Consider the following 21,355-nt stretch of genomic DNA (forward strand, 5'->3'; position numbering starts at 1 on the left):
ACAATCAAAGCCCCCCCAACAGATTACGGTCCAGCATTTGTTGTTGTTGTAATAATAGCAATAACAACAACAACCCTCGCAGGGATGTTGACCGGCTATAACTGCCTCGAAGATCAGGTGGCAGAGGACTCCTGCAAGTAAAACAAGCAGTCAAAGAAGAATATGCCCTGGCAGAATATGTAAAGCAAAGTGAAGAACCTGCTTTGACTGAAGTCAAAAATCAGAAACTCCTCAAAGCACAGCAGACAAAAAACCCAGTACAAGAAAACCACACTACAAACTAGAGCTGACAGCTGGCACAACAAAACATTGCATGGAAAGTTCCTTGACAAAATTGAAGGAAAAACTGATAAGAAGACCTGGCTATGGCGCACAAATTTGACACTGAAGAAGGAGACAGAAGGCCTGATCCTTGCAGCCCAGGAGCAAGCCATCAGAACAAATGCAATTAAGGCCAAGATCGAAAAATCAGCTGATGACCCAAAATGCAGACTGTGCAAGGAAACCAATGAAACCATTGATCATATCCTCAGCTGCTGTAAGAAAATTGCACAGACAGACTACAAACAGAGGCACAACTATGTGACCCAAATGATTCATTGGAACTTATGCCTCAAGTACCACCTGCCAGCAGTAAAGAACTGGTGGGATCACAAACCTGCAAAGGTTGTGGAAAATGAGCACGCAAAGATACTGTGGGACTTCCGAATCCAGACTGACAAAGTTCTGGAACACAACACACCAGACCTCACAGTTGTGGAAAAGAAAAAGGTTTGGATCATTGATGTCGCCATCCCAGGTGACAGTCGCATTGACGAAAAACAACAGGAAAAACTCAGCCGCTATCAGGACCTCAAGATTGAACTTCAAAGACTCTGGCAGAAACCAGTGCAGGTGGTCCCGGTGGTGATGGGCACACTGGGTGCCGTGCCAAAAGATCTCAGCCGGCATTTGGAAACAATAGACATTGACAAAATAACGATCTGTCAACTGCAAAAGGCCACCCTATTGGGATCTGCACGCATGTCCTAGACACTTGGGAAGTGTTCGACTTGTGATTTTGTGAAACGAAATCCAGCATATGTATCTTGTTTGCTGTGTCAAACAATAAAATAGCAGAAACCCCAGAGGCCATCCAGTCCAACCCCCTTCTGCCATGCAGGAACAACACAAAGTACCTCCTGAGCAGTGGGTGGGAAATAGGGGTTTGGAAGCGAAGAGGGGGGCTGGTCTGGGTGGGCAAGAAAAATAGTCTGGCCAGTGAGGGAGGCAAGGGAGAAAGGGTCTCTGCCATGGGGAAATGCTGCCCCTGAGGTTGTTTCCTGCAGCTCAAAACTTTAATTTTCTTGCATTTCTCCGGGGGAGGGAAGAGGAGGATACGGGAAGCAGCATGGCACAGCAAAGCCCTTCACTATCACCCATGGAGCCCCAAGAGCTTGAAAACCCCTGCTTTAACCTATCTCTTCCTGCAGACCTACCCAGTGAATTTTAAACAATTAATTTTAAATTTACATTCAGTTAGTATTGTGTTTTAACCTTTGCCCTTTGTATTTTAATATACATATTTTAATGGTATCATGTTTTATCTGGATGTTTTTACTACTGTAGCCCATTTATCATCATCATCATCATCATTATCATTATATGTAGTAGCAATCCCAATTGAAAACAATAGAACTTACATTTCAGTAGAATTACTAGTATAAGCAGCCTTGTAGTTTAATATTTATTATTGTACCCGGTAAAGATAAAATGGCTAACAAAGATGTGGTTTGGGGCTTTTTAAGTATATAGCTGAACAATTGTTAACCTAGTGCATTACACAATCAGTCACTATTTCTGTATTTTTTGCTTATTATAAGAAATCTTGGCTTTGGCTTTTTTCAATAGCTAACATCCTGTTCAGTCATTTGCTGCAGCAGTACGTAAGAGCTGAAGATTAATTACGGTACTACAACAGTAGTTCAGACTCACTGTCATAAAATGTGGTCTATTACGGACATTACAATGATTTAATTACCACATTGATTTTGACATATATTTAGGAATACCATATGACAATATTTAGATTTTAGCTGTTCAGCTTCATCTGAGTGGCTGAGTAAGAAAGGGAAGTCTTCTGCTATTCTTTCTATTGTATTCATCATGTCAACTTTCAAACTGAGACGTCTTTCAAATAACATATTCAGTTAACATGGAATTCCTGAGTTCAACCATTGAATTTTGTGTGAAATAAGTACCTGTTATGCAAAATGAAATAAAGCGTAAAAGTTAATGTGCTTTAATGAAAAAAATTATCTACTTCATTCCAGGCATTATTGTAAATGGGCAGCAAAAAGACAGTGTTACAATCGTGACCTGGAACAGGATGAAGCCTTTATTCCTGTTGGGGAGTCTCTGAAAGATCTTATTGACCAATCACAGAGTTCTGGTAGTGGTTCAGGACTTCCACTTTTGGTAAGGCAGTTTGTGTAGTACTATTCATTAGTTAAAAGGGTTGTTTTTATTTCGCACAGTGTTCTAGTTAACAATTCACCTGACCACCACTAACACAAAGTAATTTTTAGTATACCCAAAATGGTTAATTGGAGCTCTCCTGAGGTTGTCACACTGAAACTCCCAGCATCTCACTCTTGGGGAAAGTATTCAGACCAGAGCAGGAGGTATGAGAGAGAGAGAAAGAGGTTAGTTTTCATTAAATTTGTGAGATTTAAATAGGTGTGTATCTACCAGCATGTTCCTATTAATATGAAGGTCAATGCCATCTTTTAGGAAGGAATAGCTTTTTAATATTTTTACTAGGGGGAGGTAGGGAATAGGTTTTTTAGTCAGAGGTGGGTAAGATTCTCACTTCAAATTATGATAATCCAGTGAAAGGGGCTTTTTCAGAATTGCCAAATCTGCCTCTGAGCTCTTCCTTAAATAAGTAAGGCAGATCAGATAGGATAGGGGCGAACTTGTATTAGTTAGAACAATTGGCAGATGGAAAAGAATATGAGTATTTTAACACTTGACCTATTCCTTTTATTACTTCTTAAGCAGGTTTCCTAGACTTGGGCATATAAGGTCCTTACAGGTTGAAAAACAAGTAGTCAAAATGAGAATTATGAATTGGACAATCTAAAGTTTAAAAAAAGAATTTTCATGCAAGTTTTTGCTAATGTTTCTTGCTTGTGTTGACCACAACCCATATATATTTGAAGTATTTGGATTAATCCTCTTCCAACATAATAAATTCCATTAAACCTTTATGGCTAACATATAGTCTGTTAGTCCCGTTGATTTAAAGTGATGACATTTGTTCTTAATTTAAATGCAAAAAGAAAGGTTCTTTCTGTCTAATCGTTTGAGTTCTGTTATCATTTGGAGAACAATTTTAGAGATGTTATTATATAATATTCAAAGTTAAACTATTAGTATTCTTATGATTGCTTTAGTGATTTCAGATTGCATCTACAGGTCCAACGAACTATTGCCAAACAGATTCAGATGGTACGACAAGTTGGAAAAGGTCGATATGGTGAAGTCTGGATGGGTAAATGGCGAGGTGAAAAAGTGGCAGTGAAAGTATTTTTCACCACCGAAGAAGCCAGTTGGTTTCGAGAAACTGAGATTTACCAGACAGTTCTCATGCGTCATGAGAATATACTTGGTATGTAAAAAAAAAAGATCATTTTTGACTGGAGATGTGGTACTGAAGATAGTTTCTTCAAGGCTTACTAGTTAATGAAAAGCAAAAATCCTTCAAAATCTGAAAGAAAATATGATATGATATGATCTGTATTGTGATTGTATTAATATATTACAAGCAGTTCCCAAGTTACAAACATATGACTTACAAATGACTCATAGTTACAAATGGGGGTGAGACAACAGGAAATTCAGCTTAAGAACAAACCTACAACCCTTTTGTCACTTGGGTACTTCCTGTATTCATAAAAAAAAGCTGCTGTTAGAGCAGTGGTTCTCAATCTGGGATCCCCAGATGTTTTTGGCCTTCAATTCCCAGAAATCCTAACAGCTGGTAAACTGACTGGGATTTCTGGGAGTTGTAGGCCAAAAAACATCTGGAGACCCCAGATTGAGTACCACTGTGTTAGAGCCAAATGGAGAGGTGGGCAGTTTTGCTGAGAGTAACGAGTTATTCAGAACCAAAATTATTTGTGAAGAACTCAAAAAAGTACAGTGCAGACAGTGAGAAGGCAGATACAGTTCAGTGCTAGTAAATAAAAGTGGTTTATATTGATGTATAAAATCTTAATTTCCCATGAATAAAGAGAATATGGTTTGGACTATGTATACTTGAGCAAAAACGTGTTCTTGGGCTTCTAGGGGATAACATGTTTTTCAAAAAATAAATGTTGACAAAGTGTGTGCAGCTGCCATGGAAAGATAAACATACAGTAGAGCCCCGGTTAACCGAACTCCGGTTAACTGAGCCTCCGTATCATCCGAGGCGCCGCCGGGGGCACCCCTCCCTCTCCTTCTCTCGAGGGAAGGCAGCTCACGAGAGGAAGAAGGAGGAGCAAACGCCCCAGAAGCGCCCTGCCTCTTCCTCTCCTTCTCTCAAGCGAAAGAGAGGGAGGAGGAAGCGTGCTTCCCCAGGCGCGAGGGCTCGCCGAGGGACTTCTCCCTGGATCTCCCTCAGCCAGGCCCTTGCTGGAGCAAAGAGCTTCCTTCAGCAATGGCCTGGCCGAGGAAAACCTGCAGAACATTCCTCTTTCTCGGAGGGACACGAGCGTGCCACGGGGATTTCCTCAGCCAGGCCATTGCTGAAGGAAGCTCTTTCCTCCAGCAAGGGCCTGGCCAAGGGAGATCCGGGGAGATGTCCCTCGGCGAGCCCTCGTGCCTGGGGAAACAGCCTAGGGTGCTGCGATCATGGGCGCTTCCGGGGCGCTTACTCCTCCCTCTCCTTCTCGCGAGCTCCCTTCGCCCTATCCGAGCCGTTTAGCTATCCGAGATCGGGCCCGCCCGTTTATCTTGGATAATCGGGGCTCTACTGTAATTAGAAAAGAAAGAGTAAATATAATTGCCCAGGTCATATGCCTTTATGCAAATCTAACCACCCTGAGTTCCCTTGGGAAATAGGGCGGGTTATACATTTATATTATTATTATTATTATTATTATTATTATTATTATTATTATTATTATTATTATTATTATTATTATATGTGACCCAATCCATTCTCCCCAAATTATAATGTAGACCTGAAAAAGTGTAGAAAATATGAAGAAACTGAAACAAGTATTTTAAATTACAGTTTTGGCATTCTTTAGTGTAGACACTGCTATAAGTTGTGAATATTATATACAGGGTGTTTGAAAAAGAACTCCCTATTCACCATTTAATTTAAATGGTGAATAAGAAGTTCAGTTTCAAACACCCTGTATTACATCCAGCACAACAGGCAAGAATGGCTTTCCATAGCAATATGTGAGTGAGTCAGTCTTATAGTCTTCTCATAGGGATCTTGTTGGCCACTGTTTTGAATGGATTACTCACTAGATAGACCAGGCTTGCACAACCTGTGGCCCTCCAGATGTTTTGGATTTCCGTCTCAAAATTCCTGACCATTGAACAAGCTGTAGATCAGCAGATAATAATATTCCTTTTGTCTCTTTAAAGACCACAGTGGCTACACTTAGAATAGGGGTAGACATTGTGTTCAGTTGTTGCTGGACTGCAGCTCCCAGACCTCCACACTATTAGCTACATTGGCTGGGATTACAAGGAATTCCATCCAAAAACATTTTTTTTTTTTGTGGAGGCGATGTTTATTTTTTGTAAAACATAAAAAGATGCAAGTTAAAAGATGCAAGTTCGGGAGTGGGTGACAAGACTTGCTTGCTATACTTGCCATATTTAGTATGTTCTCCAATTGGCACAGGTGCAAAGTGCCTGTGGAATCCAGTCACAAATATAAAGCAAAGGCCAAAAGCAGTGTGTTGCATTTTCAGATTATAAAGTCAAACCTTTATCTGCATATATATGACATCCAAAAACATTTTGACATCTACATGAATCTCATTCCTGCTTTAGAGGGAATCTACCACATTTCCTTGTTTTACTTAATTTTCATCCCAATTGTAGTTTTTGTTGAATTTGGGGAAATAGTCAACACTAATTACATTTCTGAATTCCCACAGGTTTTATAGCAGCAGATATTAAAGGCACAGGCTCCTGGACCCATCTATATTTGATTACAGATTATCATGAAAATGGATCATTGTATGACTACCTAAAGTGTACCACTTTGGACACCAGATCTCTACTCAAACTGGCTTATTCTGCTGCATGCGGTCTCTGCCATTTACACACAGAGATATATGGCACACAAGGCAAGCCTGCTATCGCCCACAGAGACCTGAAAAGTAAAAATGTCTTGATAAAGAGGAATGGGACTTGCTGTATTGCTGACTTGGGTCTAGCTGTCAAATTTAACAGGTAAATGATCTCATCTTGTCTGGGGATTCAAGATCCAGTGTTCACATATTTATGGGATAAGAATTGTGCCCAGATCTGGAAAATGTGTTTTTTTTTTCATTTAGTTGGTCCACAGCAAAAGAACAGAATCTTTGTTTAAAATTAACGTCCCTGAAAAAGTAAATGTTTTCTTTGCCGAATGTACTTTGGAAAGAATAAATGAGACGTAATATATCTACCAAATGTTCTTGGATAAGAGATGCAGGAATGTCACACATTTTAAAAACATTATCTCTATTTTCAAAGAAGAGAAGGACAGATGTTGCAATTCACTATTTCGGTCTTTAGCCATTTGAACTATTTTAATTGCAACAAAGATACCCTTTAGGTTCTTCAGAACATGTAATATTTTTAAATCTGAACTACATGGAACTTTGTAAATGGCACTGTGACTCACTTATTTAGTCTTATGAATGGTTCTACAAACAATTCACCAGCACAAGGTTCTTAAAAGCACTATATATTATAGATCTATTTAATGTATGGCTTTTTACATTTACAGACAGACCCCGAATGCTGTGCTGATTTTCTATTTTATAATTGAGGGAAGGAGTGTAATATTGGTGTCATAATTACATCCTATTTTTATGTTGTTTCAACAACACGATTTTTATGTTACCATAGTGATACAAATGAAGTTGATGTTCCTTTGAATACAAGAGTGGGAACAAAGCGTTACATGGCACCAGAGGTCCTAGATGAGACTCTGAATAAAAACCATTTCCAGCCATACATCATGGCTGACATCTATAGCTTTGGCTTGATAATTTGGGAAATGGCTCGGCGTTGTGTCACAGGAGGTAAGACAAAAATATGCTTAGAAGAAATGAGGTATATATGCTGTGTGTGTATTCTAAGCAAGTTCACCTGGCATTCTGGAAGAAATCCGAAAGAGTTCACTCAGATACATATTCGGACTGCATGTTTTTCTTCAGTTCTATAGTTTGCACAACTTTTTATGATGGACGAAGTTGATAAATTGTTAACTACACTGGTGGGGTAGTGGAGGATGTACCATATATACTCATGTATGAGTCAACTTCTTGTATAAGGCGAGGACACGTTTTGGCCAGAATTATGGATGTTGATATCATCTATGGATAACACAAGGACTATTCCACAGAGAGGGGAAAGCACCAGAATTGCCTCAAGGGGCAGTAGTGTGTATGTTTTCTTTCCATTTATTCCCTTTTATTTTTAAAATCTTTTTGTTACAAATGTTTCAGTCTCTCTATATGGTGTGCTAAGGTCCTTGTAAAACTAATGGACAGTGAGGTAGGAAAATGAGTACCATCTACCATCTAAGGCTAGCAGGGATGTGAGTAAGAAGGTTTAGTGTTAGTCCTGTCCAGAGCTCAAAGTGTGTGTCCTTCCAGTTTTATAGTAGATTTCAATTTCTGCCACTTCTAGGAATCGTTGAAGACTACCAACTCCCCTACTATGATATGGTGCCAAATGATCCTTCATATGAAGATATGAGGGAGGTGGTGTGTGTTAAGCACCTGCGCCCAGTAGTATCTAATAGATGGAACAGTGATGAGGTAAGCCTCTTTGATGAAATTAAATCTGATAGAAGAGTCTTGTTGTTTCTAATTTTTGGAAGAATTTTTAACCTCGTCTGTGAAGCCTTCATAGCTTCCATCTTTGGCCTCATTGGCACATTGTGCTTTTCCCCTAGGGCTTGTCACTTCATTCCTAACCAAAATCATAATTTAATACAAGTCAGACAGTACATTCTGTGAAAAAGGTCCATACATGAATTGTGTGAATTATGGAAATCGGTAACCTAGAAACAATTATTCCTTTGCATAATCATCATTACAGAATTAGATGTGGTTTTAGGTTTTGGGATTGACTGATAGTGAGATTTGCTAGAGAGCCAGTATAATAACTTTATTTATAACCTGCCTTATCTTCCCGAGGGGAATTAGAAACTACTTGAAGGAATGCAACAAGAAAATATATGTTCTATCTTACTATTTTTCACCTTTACAATATTTTAACATTTTTATCGATGCTATTTTATTGTTATTACTGCCTTCAGGCCTTTTGATATAGGTTGGGATATTATTGTTGTTATTATTATTTTATTACCTGCCTCTCCTTATGGCATAATATGGTTAAAATACATCAGTAAAAGCACATATTAAAACATCCACATATGAAAATACAGTGTTCCCTCACTTATCGCGGGAGATACGTTCCAGGACTACCCGCAATAAGTGAAAATCCGCAAAGTAGGGACACTATATTTATTCTATGTGTGGAGGAGAGCAAACCACAGACCACTTACTACAATGCAGTGTACTTTATTTTAGCAGTTACAATATACAGTACACCGGCAGCGAAGAAGAATGGAAGCTAAATAACCCTTTTTTATTTCCTACCCTTCCCTACCCTCCCTCCTCTCTCTTTGTTTCTCCCTTCCCCCCCCCCCTTCCAAATCCCTTTGCACACCACAAAAACCCGCAAAACAGCGAAAATACTGCAATAAATGTGTACATTAATATTACAGTAGAGTTTCACTTATCCAACATAAATGGGCCGGCAGAACGTTGGATAAGTGAATATGTTGGATAATAAGGAGGGATTAAGGAAAAGCCTATTAAACATCAAATTAGGTTATGATTTTACAAATTAATCACCAAAACATCATGTTATACAACAAATTTGACAGAAAAAGTAGTTCAATATGCAGTAACGTTATGTAGTAATTACTGTATTTACGAATTTAGCACCAAAATATCATGATGTATTGAAAACATTGACTACAAAAATGCGTTGGATAATCCAGAACGTTGGATAAGCGATTGTTGTATAAGTGAGACTCTACTGTAATTGAAAACAAGCGAAACAGTGAGGGAGCGAAAAGTGAACCACAAAGTAGCGAGGGAACACTGTACATGAAACAAGTTAAAACACAATAAACATAGCATGTGAAAGTCATAAACTGGGTAGCCCTGCCGGAAGATAGAGGTCTTCAGTGGTGTTTTAAATTCCAACAGCTCATTTAACTGTCAGAGCTCTTCTGGCAGATCATTCCACAGTCTTGGAGCAGCGATTAAAAGGTCCTCTGGGTGATAGTCGCCAGTCAAGTTCTAGGTGGTTAAAGTAAGCATCTGTCAGAGGACCTAAGTGTCTGGGAGAAGATAGAACTCCTATGTTAAACATAATCAACCCTGTGTATTTTATTAGTACTTAACTATAAAAGCTGCATGTTCTTTCATTTGAATTGTATTGTTTACACAAGAATTGCTTTGTTATTATGTTTCAGTGCTTAAGAGCAATATTGAAATTAATGTGTGAATGCTGGGCCCACAATCCTGCCTCCAGACTGACTGCATTGAGGATTAAGAAGACTCTTGGCAAGATGGTAGAATCACAAGATGTTAAAATTTGACAAAAAAAGGTCACTGAAGAGTGAGGTTTGGACTCCTAGAGCTGTTCACTCAAGCAGATATATGGGTCTGGTGGAATGAAATGGAGTGGGGTAGCAGCTGAGTTTTAGCCCACTTCCTCGCCACTTTTACAGGCTGCTAATATTAAATCTTTCAGTACTTTGTAAGATATGGTATCTGTGTACACTATAATGGTACACATGTTGATAGCCTCATTTTGCTTCTTGATTTGCATTGAGATTTTAACCATACTTTCAAACACTTCTGGAGTGCCGAATTGCATATTCAGATTATAATGCTTTCTGTGAAAGCCTTAAGTTAAACAAATTTGACTGCAGTGGAGAAAAATAAGTTGTTGTTTTTTTTTGCCTTCTACCTGATGATACCTTACCAAGTCTTGACGGACTAGCTTATGGTTATGAGCCTGGGGTATTGCATAAATGAGAATCCCTCATACCCCTCATGGTAGTGTGTGTATTCACACAAGCGCCAAACTTGTTCTCCTGCCATTGGGAATACTAAAGAAGCCATTTAATTTTTGGTCAAAGCTGTCGTTTTATTCTGTAATGCCTTGGCTCTGAAGACTGTTTTCAAAGAACATTGAGTTTTTATGTTCTTTTGTGCTGTGTGGAGGAAATATACGTTTCATGACCAAATTCCAAAACTTCTTCTGTAAGCCTATGCAGTAAGTCACCTTCAAGTCTGTGAAGAAGAGGCGATAACATACATTATGAATTTCCGAAGACTGAGTACACAGCATGGAACAACTGAACTTCTTTGATAATTTAAGTGCCTGTAATCTTGTACTGTAAACTGTATCTTAGCTAGCTTTAAAAAGGGAAGTTATTTATATAGTGTTTAATGTGCTTTTAATTGCTACATACCTGCTCTTTTGTAAACATACAACACCAGATCTGAAAACAACCTAAGAAATAGTTTTGTTGACATTGGATGAGATACACACTTGCTGAATGTGACATGCAAAATGTTGGATAGTCTGTCAAAGTATGTGCATGGATACTACAGAGATATTTAATTTTTTCATTTACAGGCCTTCAGTAAGAAATGTAATCCAATAGTAGTGTGAATTGAATCAACAATCAAATGTGTGGGTCTAGTTTTTAAGAAAATGTTCTATAGGTTGCAAATGATAAATGGTCAGGCAATATATTACAGTACTTGTTTTTAATTTATATCGATGTACAAATTTTATTTAACGTTTCCTTAAGTCATTGCTTTTTCAGTGATGCCTTTAAAGTATTAATACATCTCCAGCCGAAACGTTCATGGGTGCATAAGCTATGGTTTAATTTATTTTGAACACAACAGCTGGTGGAGAATATTGTGCCACAGATCATGTTAAAAGTTTTTCATTTATCCGTCCATTGCTAGGAAGTCAGCCGGGCTGTTTATACGTATAAAACCTATCTCTTACTTTGCTTTGCACAGGTTGCTGATAAAGATTTGACTTAAGTCACCAAATTAGGGCTCTGAACCATTAGCTTCCTCCTTTGTGCTTTTCACAGCCTTTTTCTACCATTTGCCAGCATTCCTATCAACATCTTGAAGTTGACTATGGACCCCTTACCTGCCATAAAGTACTTTAAACAGATAGAATGTTTTAAAATGCACTCAGTCCTGATAGAGCATAAGCCAGGCATGTTTTGTGTCACTGCTACTCTTCAAGGCCGAGTACATAGCCAAAAACACTCACTCAGTTCATGGATCTGTGCAGCTCCATGGTGACTTTCCAGGAAAGAAAGAAACAGTTGTAATTAATGGCATAAACATATTGCTGCTCCCTGATACATTAAGGAAAAAAGCCTGCTGGTCCCCAGTGTCAAATAATGTAAGAACTGCCCTAGAACACAGTTCATTCTCCAGTATGACTCTGTATTTCCAGATAAAAGCAGGAGTTAAAGGGGAAACATTCTTTTTGAGAAACCCCCCATTATGAGCTCAAAAGAAAGCTTAGTTTCTGGAATTAAATACTTTTCATTTTAACCTATTTGTATGAGTTTTCAGAGAGATTTTGATGGAATATTTTTCCCATCTTCTAAAATGAAATAATAGTACCTGTGAGTTTTTTTAAAGTGCCATGTAGGTTGTATGGTTTTACGGGTAGTTCATTATGTGCTGAAACTTTTTTTAAAATATTGGATAAAATGTAGCCGATTGCCAATACTGGATCAGAGCCATTAGTCATAGAGTCCATAGATGTTCCACTTTACCATACCAACCATCTATTCCATCTCCTCAGTATTTTCTTAGGATAGTTTAGTATACAGTATAGTTAATGGCTCTTATTTCATAATGCACTTCATTCTGTGTAAAGGCAACCTATCTCTGGCAGTTCACCTATTTACTGGAGGTACCAGATTCTTCAACACTACAATTTTAGAAAAAGTGAATAATGTCTAGCAAGAGTCTTTCTCACTCTTGCTGCTAAATTGTTGCCCCTGGTTTCATCGTGGTAGTAAGAGCCAAAATTCATTTACTAAAGTAGAGCTGAATATTCCCTCTTTCAATTTGAATATTAATTCCAATCCTTCCCTCTCCCCACGTTTGTTGCATGCTTCTTTGTCCAAGGAATTATGGAGAAAAGCTTTTATACTGGTATAATTCATTCTACTTATGTGACAGGTTGTTTGTCATATCTCACAGTTCCCTTTTACTTTCTTAGGCCCATTTATGAATACAGACAACTTATATGCCTTTTCTGGAGTGGGTATTAATAAAACACCCCTGTAGATTACTCAGATTTCTTGTATCTTACTAGCAGTAGAGTAAGTAATTCAAAAATTTGCATTCATTTGCAGGTGATATAGAAAACTATTTTACCACGTATCCGCACCTGATGTGGGTGCACTTATAATTTGATAGATATGGTACAGATGGCCAAGCTGTACAATAAAGCTGTTGTGTAGCTTTATTTCGCTGTCTCTGCCAAATCCTCATGGAGCATGGAGGAACATGGAGACAAATCACATATTGGAAGCTAGGTAACACAGCAAACCTTATAAATCAAAGGTGTAGTTATCCAGAGGCATTTTAAACCAGAGATACAGTTGCAACTAGATAGTGAAATATGGCATTAAATGTGGCAAAATGGAATTACCCAGTTTTAAGCATATGTTCCTTGTTTTTCCCCATCAGATTGCCTTATTTTTAATACCCAAAAAATTCTGATCTATTTTTTCCTTAAATTGTGTGACTTTATGTACAAATGAATTACTGTCATCTTTTATCAGATTGCCTTTGATATGTGTGTCCCACTTATACTTCCTAATGTCTATACTTCCTAATGTCTTCCATTATGAACTGCACAGAGTGTTTCATGAACTGCAACTTGTGCCTTGAAATTATGCTTTTAACAAAACCTTCCATCTTAAAAAAGAATTTGTATTTTGAAGCTTTGAGATTAATGAAAGTTATATGAATATGTTTCTATGGTAACCATATTGGTTCTGGGGTACAATTGTCAAATGTACCCCATGAGGGACCTCTCCAATTTCCAAAGATGTACCGCTTTTGCAAGGCTGAAAGAAGCAAGTGAAACTACACTTTAAGCAAAGAGGACTTGGTCATTGGAATTACAAATCGGTAGGTCTGATGCAGTTTGCTCAGTTATCCCATATATCAATGAGACAGATTGTTGAGGGTTTCCAGAATTGACTCAAGTACTAAATGTATTTTAGAATACAGTGTTCCCTCACTTATTGCAGGACCACTCGCAATAAGTGAAAATCTGCAAAGTAGGGGTGCTATATTTATTTTAATATTGACACATATTAGTAGTTAGGTGGCCTTTCTCCCCTTTGCAAGCCTTCTTCCTGGGCTTCTTCTTGGCAGCCTCCTCTCTGGCGCCTGCCAGTTTCCCTTCTGCACATGCACCTCCCTCTCGTCAGCATCCAAAATGGCCCGGCTGGGTGCCAACAAGAGGGAGGACGCATGCGCAAAAGGGAAACTGGCACCTTTTGTGCATGCGCCACAGCTAAGAAAAAAACGCAAAGCAGTGAGGGAACGAAAAGCGAACCGCAAAGTAGGGAGGGAACACTGTAATCAATGCAGATTTTTCTTTCCAGTCCTTGCTTATCCTGAACTGTTCCTAAAACTCAAGCCAAGTTCTTGCATTATCACAGCTGTAGTGATGGTGCTCCATTACTGTAGCTTTTTCTACTGATGCCATACCCTTAAAGGCCTGACTCTTAAGCCAGGCAGTGTCTCAAACAAAGATTTGCCAGGATGATGGGAAATGATGGTTTCCTGAGACAGGCAGCTGGAAAGATCCCTTGGGGTCCTTCCACAGCTATAGGTCTTAGCGCACCTCATTACTGGGAGAGCACTGCATTTCCAACTTCCCAATGTGCATTGTCTCAAAACCCTCCAGGTAGGATATTGCCTGGCTGAACAGGTAGAATTGTGGGGTCATTAATGACCAAGTATGAATGACAAAAACTGAATTCCCAGAATTACAAAATTGTAAATCTAGTTTAGGTAATGGTAAAGGTTTCCCCTGACGTTAAGTCCAGTCATGTCTGACTCTGGGGGTTGGTGCTCATCTCCATTTCTAAGCCGAAGAGCCGGCGTTGGCCGTAGACACCTCCAAGGTCATATGGCCGGCATGACTGCATGGAGCGCCGTTAGTTTACAATCTCATAAATATTGAGTGCAGTGTCAACTTCAGTGTAGTAATCAAATTTCTAATTAAACTGAAGCATTGCATTTCCCTCAGGTAAACCATTGTCATGTTGACCAACCTACAAATCAGCAACCAAGAACTAGAGATATGTATTTGTTTTTACATTTGCTTATTTGTTTTTAGTATGCCGCAGTTTCAAGCCATGCAGAAAAAGTTATGATCTTACTGATTCCATAAATAATCAACATAATTGATTCACGTACCATGGAAATCCTCTGTAAATTTCTGAGTAGTGGGTTTCACTTGCTTCTTTGTGTAACGGGTTTGTATTCCAAGCATTAGCTTCACTATGAACCCATTCAATACAGATTTGCTTGCCATGTCTATTTAATAAATGCCTCTCATTTTCGGGATCCCCTTCTCCAATCAGGCCAAGCTCTAAACTTATATATTAATTAGTCTATCATTGCTTCCAAGTGCATAGATGATGGGAAATCCTATTTCTTCCTGCATTCATGAGTAAATTGTTAAAGTAAAAGAAAAAGTAGAGATTCTAAGTCCCTTTGCTATATCATTCTCTCTAACATGTTTTGCCCACTGTGTGGAAATTAAGTATCCCATCTTTTGCCCGGTTGAGTATGAGAGGAGTCTTAATTAGGATTGTGTTCAACAAAATATTAGTTTATTTGATTTTTTTCTAGTCTGCAACAGTAATTAATAGTAACAATAGCCTAGGTTTCACTCTTCTAAACTCCAAGAGCATAATGTTTCTTTTCAGAACTCTCTGTGGAGAATGGACAAACTCCTAAAAAGTATGGGAGCTAGTCACAAGTAACCTCAGCAAAAAATAAAATAAAATGGGAAGTTATCTTGTTAGCTGTGTTTCTAAGCAACCCTTATTCATTACAAGGTTCCCTCAAGGTTCCTACCATGTTTCCAAAACTAACAGTTTCTATAAAATGTGGAATGAACCATTCTTAACTTTTCACCAAAGTCATCTCACTGAATAAGTTGCCTTGTCCTATAGTACCTGTAAATGCAATATAGAAGCCCACAAATTGTATCATGTTCTGTGCTCTGACCTACCAGTGCTCAATATAAAATGTACTATATTGTATACAGAGAGAATAATGTAGCTGACCTATAGAAAATGTAAATAAAAGAGAGAGGGTGATGAAATGAGCAGAATGGTTATACTCTTTTTGTTACATATGCCAGAAGTGTAGAATGTTTTAAATGAAACAAGCTAAATGTCTTTTTGTACAGTATCTGATTTAAAATGTGCCTTAAGTTTACCATGAATTGCTTTGTTCTGTACACAACTTTATGTCAATGTATCATTTTTAAGTAAATAACCTTATTTTAGTAAACATTAGTGATATATTTGTTTGTTTAAAAGTTCATATTTGTCCTGAAAGCATCTTACAGCCATAGCATTATGTTTTGCATTTAAAATAAGTATTAAAAAAGTATTTGTTGACGATAGTATCAAGTACAAAAGTATATTCCAGGCACATCAGTTACAAAATATATGAACCATATTTGTAAACACACATTCTCTTCCCTCCTATTTTTTTTACAATGTGCCTAAACGGGGCACTTGTCATTCTCACATGACCTCTGGATATTCTTAAATATTAATGTCTAATTGTTTTATCATTTCTACTTGGCTATGGAGAGTATCATGTGAGAAGAAAATCCTTGCCCAGTTATGCATCCTGGTGTGGTGAGATAAGCATAACTAGGTATGGACCTTTTTAGACCTTGTGGAAGTAGCTGTCCAGTACTTTCTTCCATGGGGCCCCCAGGATAGCATTCAGGGGGATGCCATCCCATCTCCCTAGATCTGGCCTCTTCAGCTTGCGGCCCTCCAGGTGTTTGGGTCTACAACTCACAGAAGCACAAGCCAGCTTGTCAGTGGTCAGGAATTCTGGGACAAGTCCAAAACACCAAGAGACAAGTCTATTATGAGTAAGTGGGTCTAGTGTTGTATAGTGGTTTGAGTCTTTAACTAAGGTTCAAATTCCTGTTCAGCCATAGAAACCATCTAAGTGACCTTGGAGAAGTCAGGCAGCTGGGAATCCTCTGTGTACTTCAGCTACATAACCACAGTAATTGTGTAGGGTGCACTGTAGAATTAAGAAAGTTTAACACCACTTGACTACCATGGCTCAATCATATAGAATCATTCAAGTTGTAGTTTGGTGGGGCACCAGTACTCTTTAGCAGAGAAGGCTTGTCAAACTAGAACTCCATGATTCCATAGCATTGAACCATGGCAGTTAAAAGTAGTACCAAACATTCTTCTTTGTGGTCTCTGTGAATCACACAATTGGTATTCTCATGCATGCGCAGAGCATTGTTTGGCACCTTCTAGAATCACTAGGCAGAAATGTTTTGGCAGTAACCCCGCCCACCATCCCGAGGCTATATAAGGCCCGGTTGCCACCAAAACTCCTCAGTTCCTTTTGCTCGCGTTGCAGCTGGTTCAGGAACCTTAACTCTTTGACCTCGTGTTCAGTTTTCCATTACAGTTTTTGTTCTTGTTAGCAATTATAACTTACTTGTAACCACACTTGCTCTCAGTTGTTGGTTGCTCCTGTTCCCATTTTGACTTCAGTTCGTGAATATGCTGTTGACCTAGTCTACGATGGCTTTTGCCTCTTGCTTTAAGCAGTGTGAACATGCATCCATAACTATGTAATGAATTCCAGCCATTGCCACCATCAACATCTGATTTTAATCTGTTGCCAGACAGCAGCCGCCGTTCCTCTGTTACTTGGGAAACAGCAGATCAACTTTCCCACCCAGGCATAAACAGAGTACCTTTCACAATCCTCCCTGCCATCCTCCCTTACACCAGTGTCCACTAACTTAAGGGAGTGAGAATGTCAGTCACTTCTTGAGTACTGGAAATAAATCCCCATTGATCAGAGCAGTTGCTTCCTAGTAATTGGAAAGAGGCTTTCACAGTCCCTTTGAGTTTCCTAAATGATGGGATATTTAGGGATTGTGAATACACATAACTCAGTTGTGAATTTGTAACTTTGGGATAGGATTCCAGTCTCAGGAAGGCAGTGGAGAACCTCTAAATTAATTTTATCAAGAAAACCTTAGGATAAGTGAACTTCATTGGGTAGGATCATACTATAATTCTCCTGTTTTTTTCTTTTCTTTTGCTATTCACAGTTGAATAGCAAAAGTTTTCTATCAAGGGGTCCATGACTGTTAAGAAATCCTGTATATTATACATATTTTTGCACAGAAAATATTTAAAGGCAAAAACATTTATTCCTGTGCAGAAAAGGTTTTTGGCGCAACACAATCCTGGGTGAATATTATGCAGAATAAATGCCAACTGCAAAGATTCTCATCAATCCATCGGAACTTCCAAAATATTCAGAAATACGTAATTTTTCATACAATTTCACCTACATTTTCCTTTGAATGTGTCAGTGCTCTCAGCTTACTACTATATTAACTGGAAATACTTTTTAAATGGCCAGTTTACATTCCTCATTTTATAATGGGATAGAAGCCCTTTGTGGCAGATATTCCATCATGTGCATAATAGAAATTTTTCCAGACTAATGGTGTAGTAAACTGTATAACTAAATAATGGTGAGGTAGAAAAGAGGATCCTATTTTTAATCCAAAGTAGGAAGGTAGAATTCAATTTACACTTCGCAAACATAGTGTCAGGTGTTGCCCAGTGTGCACAGACCAATGTAATTTACAGTTTCACATGTAAATAGAAGACCACTAAATCAGAGGAACCCAAATAATAACATATACGTCTTAAGTAGCTTTTATAAAAACCGAAACGAAAATAGTTTAATTTTATCAAAGTACATGTTGATAATTTCAAAATCCATAGCTACGGGACCTACACTTTAATTTCATCCAGTGCTAGAATTATTGAATCTGGTCTAGTAAGCCAACAGTTTGAAAGATATTTTTCAACTATGTACAGTTTCAGGTACAGAAACATTTTATGACCCAAGTGCTTGAGTGAAATATTAAATTTGCAAAGCAAACTACAACCTAGAGTAGAAAAGAGGGTATTTATCGAGGATGTACAGAAACAGCCTGAACCTATATATGTTTGTCCAGGAGTTTGCCCTGCTGAATGTGTCCAGGAGTTTGCCCTTATACATTAATGTATATAGGATTGCAGCCTAGTTAAATTCTTTCATCATGCCTCATAAGTACAGTTATTGCATTCATTAGATATGGCTGTTTTTACTTTTTGAAATCTGATACATGTATACTCCTTTGTGGGACATGCTAATTTTCATCAGCACTTGCATTTGTTTTGTACTACCAACTTGGTAGTATATGGTGCAAAGACGGCTATGCCAGTCCTGTTATGTAAGAAGCATCAAGTCCAGCCGAAAGCTTGTAAAAAAATCTTAAAATAATTGCTTTCTCCCCTAAAGCTTTTTATAAAAATGTTTCTCATTTTCCACTTGCCAATCTAGGTAGTTGTGGATAAGAAGGGAGCGCCTGTTTTGGAATTCAATGAAAGGCAATAGAATCCGAGATGTGAACCTTATTCAGTGTTATGAAAGAAATTCAGTTTCCCTTCATTTGTGTTGTGATGCTGCATAGCAACTAATGAACTATTTCTAAAAAGTAGCACTGAGCCATATCAAGGGCAAGGCTAACCACATACAGTAAAACTGGCAGACGATGTCATCAGTCAAAGAACTGCACATACAGGAAGATATTTCTTTTGTCATGGCTCTTTTTCAAGTTTTGAATATTAGAAATCCTGCCATGCTCAAGCCAGCTGGGTTCCGTTTCACTACAGCATCCTGCACCAGTTCAAACCACATGCGCTCCCCTTTCATGAGCTCCACTAGCACAAAAGTAGTCATGGAGCCACCACTGGCCTTCCTTCGCTTGTTCCCGGTTAGTATCAGTATCTGTCCATTACTAAAAGCCAGTTGTCCCAGGGCAGGTTCAGGAGGGAGCTCCATACTGATGGCGACCATATAAACACCACTCTGTGGTGCCTTGAAGTAATTGTGCTCAGGAAAGTAACCTTTTCCATAATTCAGGTGTGTTCCATTGAAACCTGTCTGATGCTCTCTTCCTTCTGGATGTCTCACATAAAATGCTATTTTTGTGCCTAAATGGAAAAAGAAAAGCTTGTAAACAGAAATTTCATAAAATCTGAATACAGTACGATTCCCGATATTCAGTGAGGATACTTTGATGACCCTCATGGTAACCTGAAACTAGGGATAATAATAAGCCCTACATGTTGACTATATGTAGGCTGGAAGCATGCCATAAGATAGCACTGGGACACCTAGAGATGCCCACAAAACACTCCCATTTTTGGGGAATGTGGTTAAGTTAAACTGGATACTGAGTCCATAAATAAGGTAATACAGTTGTCTCACTTATCCAACATAAACGGGCCGGCAGAATGTTGGATAAGTGAATATGTTGGATAATAAGGAGAGATTAAGAAAAAGTGTATTAAATATCAAAATAGGTTATGAGTACAAATTAAGCACCCAAACATCATGTTATACAACAAATTTCACAGAAAAAGTAGTTCATTACGCATTAATGCTATGTAGTAATTACTGTATTTACAAATTTAGCACCAAAATATCACAATGTATTGAAAACATTGACTACAAAAATGCATTGGATAATCCAGAACGTTGGATAAGCGAGTGTTGGATAAGTGAGACTCTACTGTACTGTATTTCCAAAAAACAGTAGATACCTTAGAAAAATTCTGTAATGCCTTGCTTAAAAAATTAGCCTTATGACTCATTAAAGCTCCTCAGAAATCAGGTGAGTTTTATCAAGCTATGTTAATTCTATTTTTCATTTGGATTTTGACACAGGTTGTAGAATTCCCAGCTTCCCCGCTCCACAACTCATTTCCATGAATCCCCAAACTCCTCCACTTTTATCTTAACTCATTCTGATAGCGGGAACTCTGTGAAGAGAAGGTGCCTTTCTCACACTCTCCCACCATAAGTGGGCATTGAGGACTATGGGAACTGTAGTTTTCAAAGGGCTCCAAAAGAGCTAGAGCTCTTAGGAGTATAACAGTTAAAAGAAACAAATCCTCACCTTACCAGTATGCATTTGCCATATGTGTCCAATCCAAGGTGAGTCTCGGAGATTTTAATACTGCTTTTTTCTACACTAAACCAGTATTTTCACAAGACAATACCAGTCTGTGTATGTGTGTATTACAAAGTTGTATGTCCTATATTTCAATCTACCGTGTTTCCCCGAAAATAAGACAGTGTCTTATGTTAATTTTTGCTCCCAAAGATGCACTAGGTCTTATTTTCAGGGGATGTTCTTATTTTTCCATGAAGAAGAATTCACATTTATTGTTGAACAAAAAATTGAACATTTATTATATACTGTACAGTAGTTTTCATCACAAACCAGCATAACCAGACAAAACTTTGAATCCTATCAAGAATTTCTTGTTACTACCATTATTTCCATGTAAAACAATCTATGGTATGTACATTTACCAATCCTGCAAGCTCTGGTGTTCTGTTTGGTGGGCATGCTTCCAAACATAAACTTTGCTAGGTCTTACTTTTGGGGGAGGCCTTATATTTAGCAATTCAACAAATCCTCTACTAGGCCTTATTTTCAGGGGATGTCTTATTTTCAGGGAAACAGGGTAGTTATCACTACAGTAAAAATGCACAGAATTATCTAACTCTCATATCCCATTCAGTATTCTAGTTGCTATTTCATATCAATTGAGATGTCCAAGGGTGGATGGGTAGAGGAGTCAACTATATTGAGTGGATCATAGAATGTGCAAGAACAA

At 38.3% G+C, this 21,355-nt stretch overlaps 2 protein-coding genes across 4 annotated transcripts in view; one reads left to right on the plus strand and one right to left on the minus strand.

The window, feature by feature from the left end:
* Positions 1-15,896, plus strand: part of bmpr1a (bone morphogenetic protein receptor type 1A) — a 76,230-nt gene extending 60,334 nt beyond the window's left edge. Inside the window, exons 8-13 of the mRNA XM_003223272.4 lie at positions 2,313-2,457; positions 3,460-3,652; positions 6,150-6,447; positions 7,111-7,286; positions 7,897-8,027; positions 9,761-15,896. Of these exons, the coding sequence (XP_003223320.2) occupies positions 2,313-2,457; positions 3,460-3,652; positions 6,150-6,447; positions 7,111-7,286; positions 7,897-8,027; positions 9,761-9,886 (1,069 nt within the window). The 3' untranslated portion in view covers positions 9,887-15,896. The remainder of the gene's footprint in view (positions 1-2,312; positions 2,458-3,459; positions 3,653-6,149; positions 6,448-7,110; positions 7,287-7,896; positions 8,028-9,760) is intronic.
* A 2,433-nt stretch (positions 15,897-18,329) lies between these two features.
* mmrn2 (multimerin 2) overlaps positions 18,330-21,355 on the minus strand; it is a 64,076-nt gene continuing 61,050 nt past the window's right edge. For all 3 annotated transcript variants that reach the window (XM_062975798.1, XM_062975797.1, XM_062975796.1), the window contains one exon: positions 18,330-19,660. In XM_062975798.1, coding sequence (XP_062831868.1) covers positions 19,278-19,660 — 383 coding nt within the window. In that variant the 3' untranslated portion in view covers positions 18,330-19,277. The remainder of the gene's footprint in view (positions 19,661-21,355) is intronic.

Source organism: Anolis carolinensis, chromosome 3 (assembly GCF_035594765.1).
Source record: "Anolis carolinensis isolate JA03-04 chromosome 3, rAnoCar3.1.pri, whole genome shotgun sequence".
Classification (NCBI taxonomy): Eukaryota; Metazoa; Chordata; class Lepidosauria; order Squamata; family Dactyloidae; genus Anolis; species Anolis carolinensis.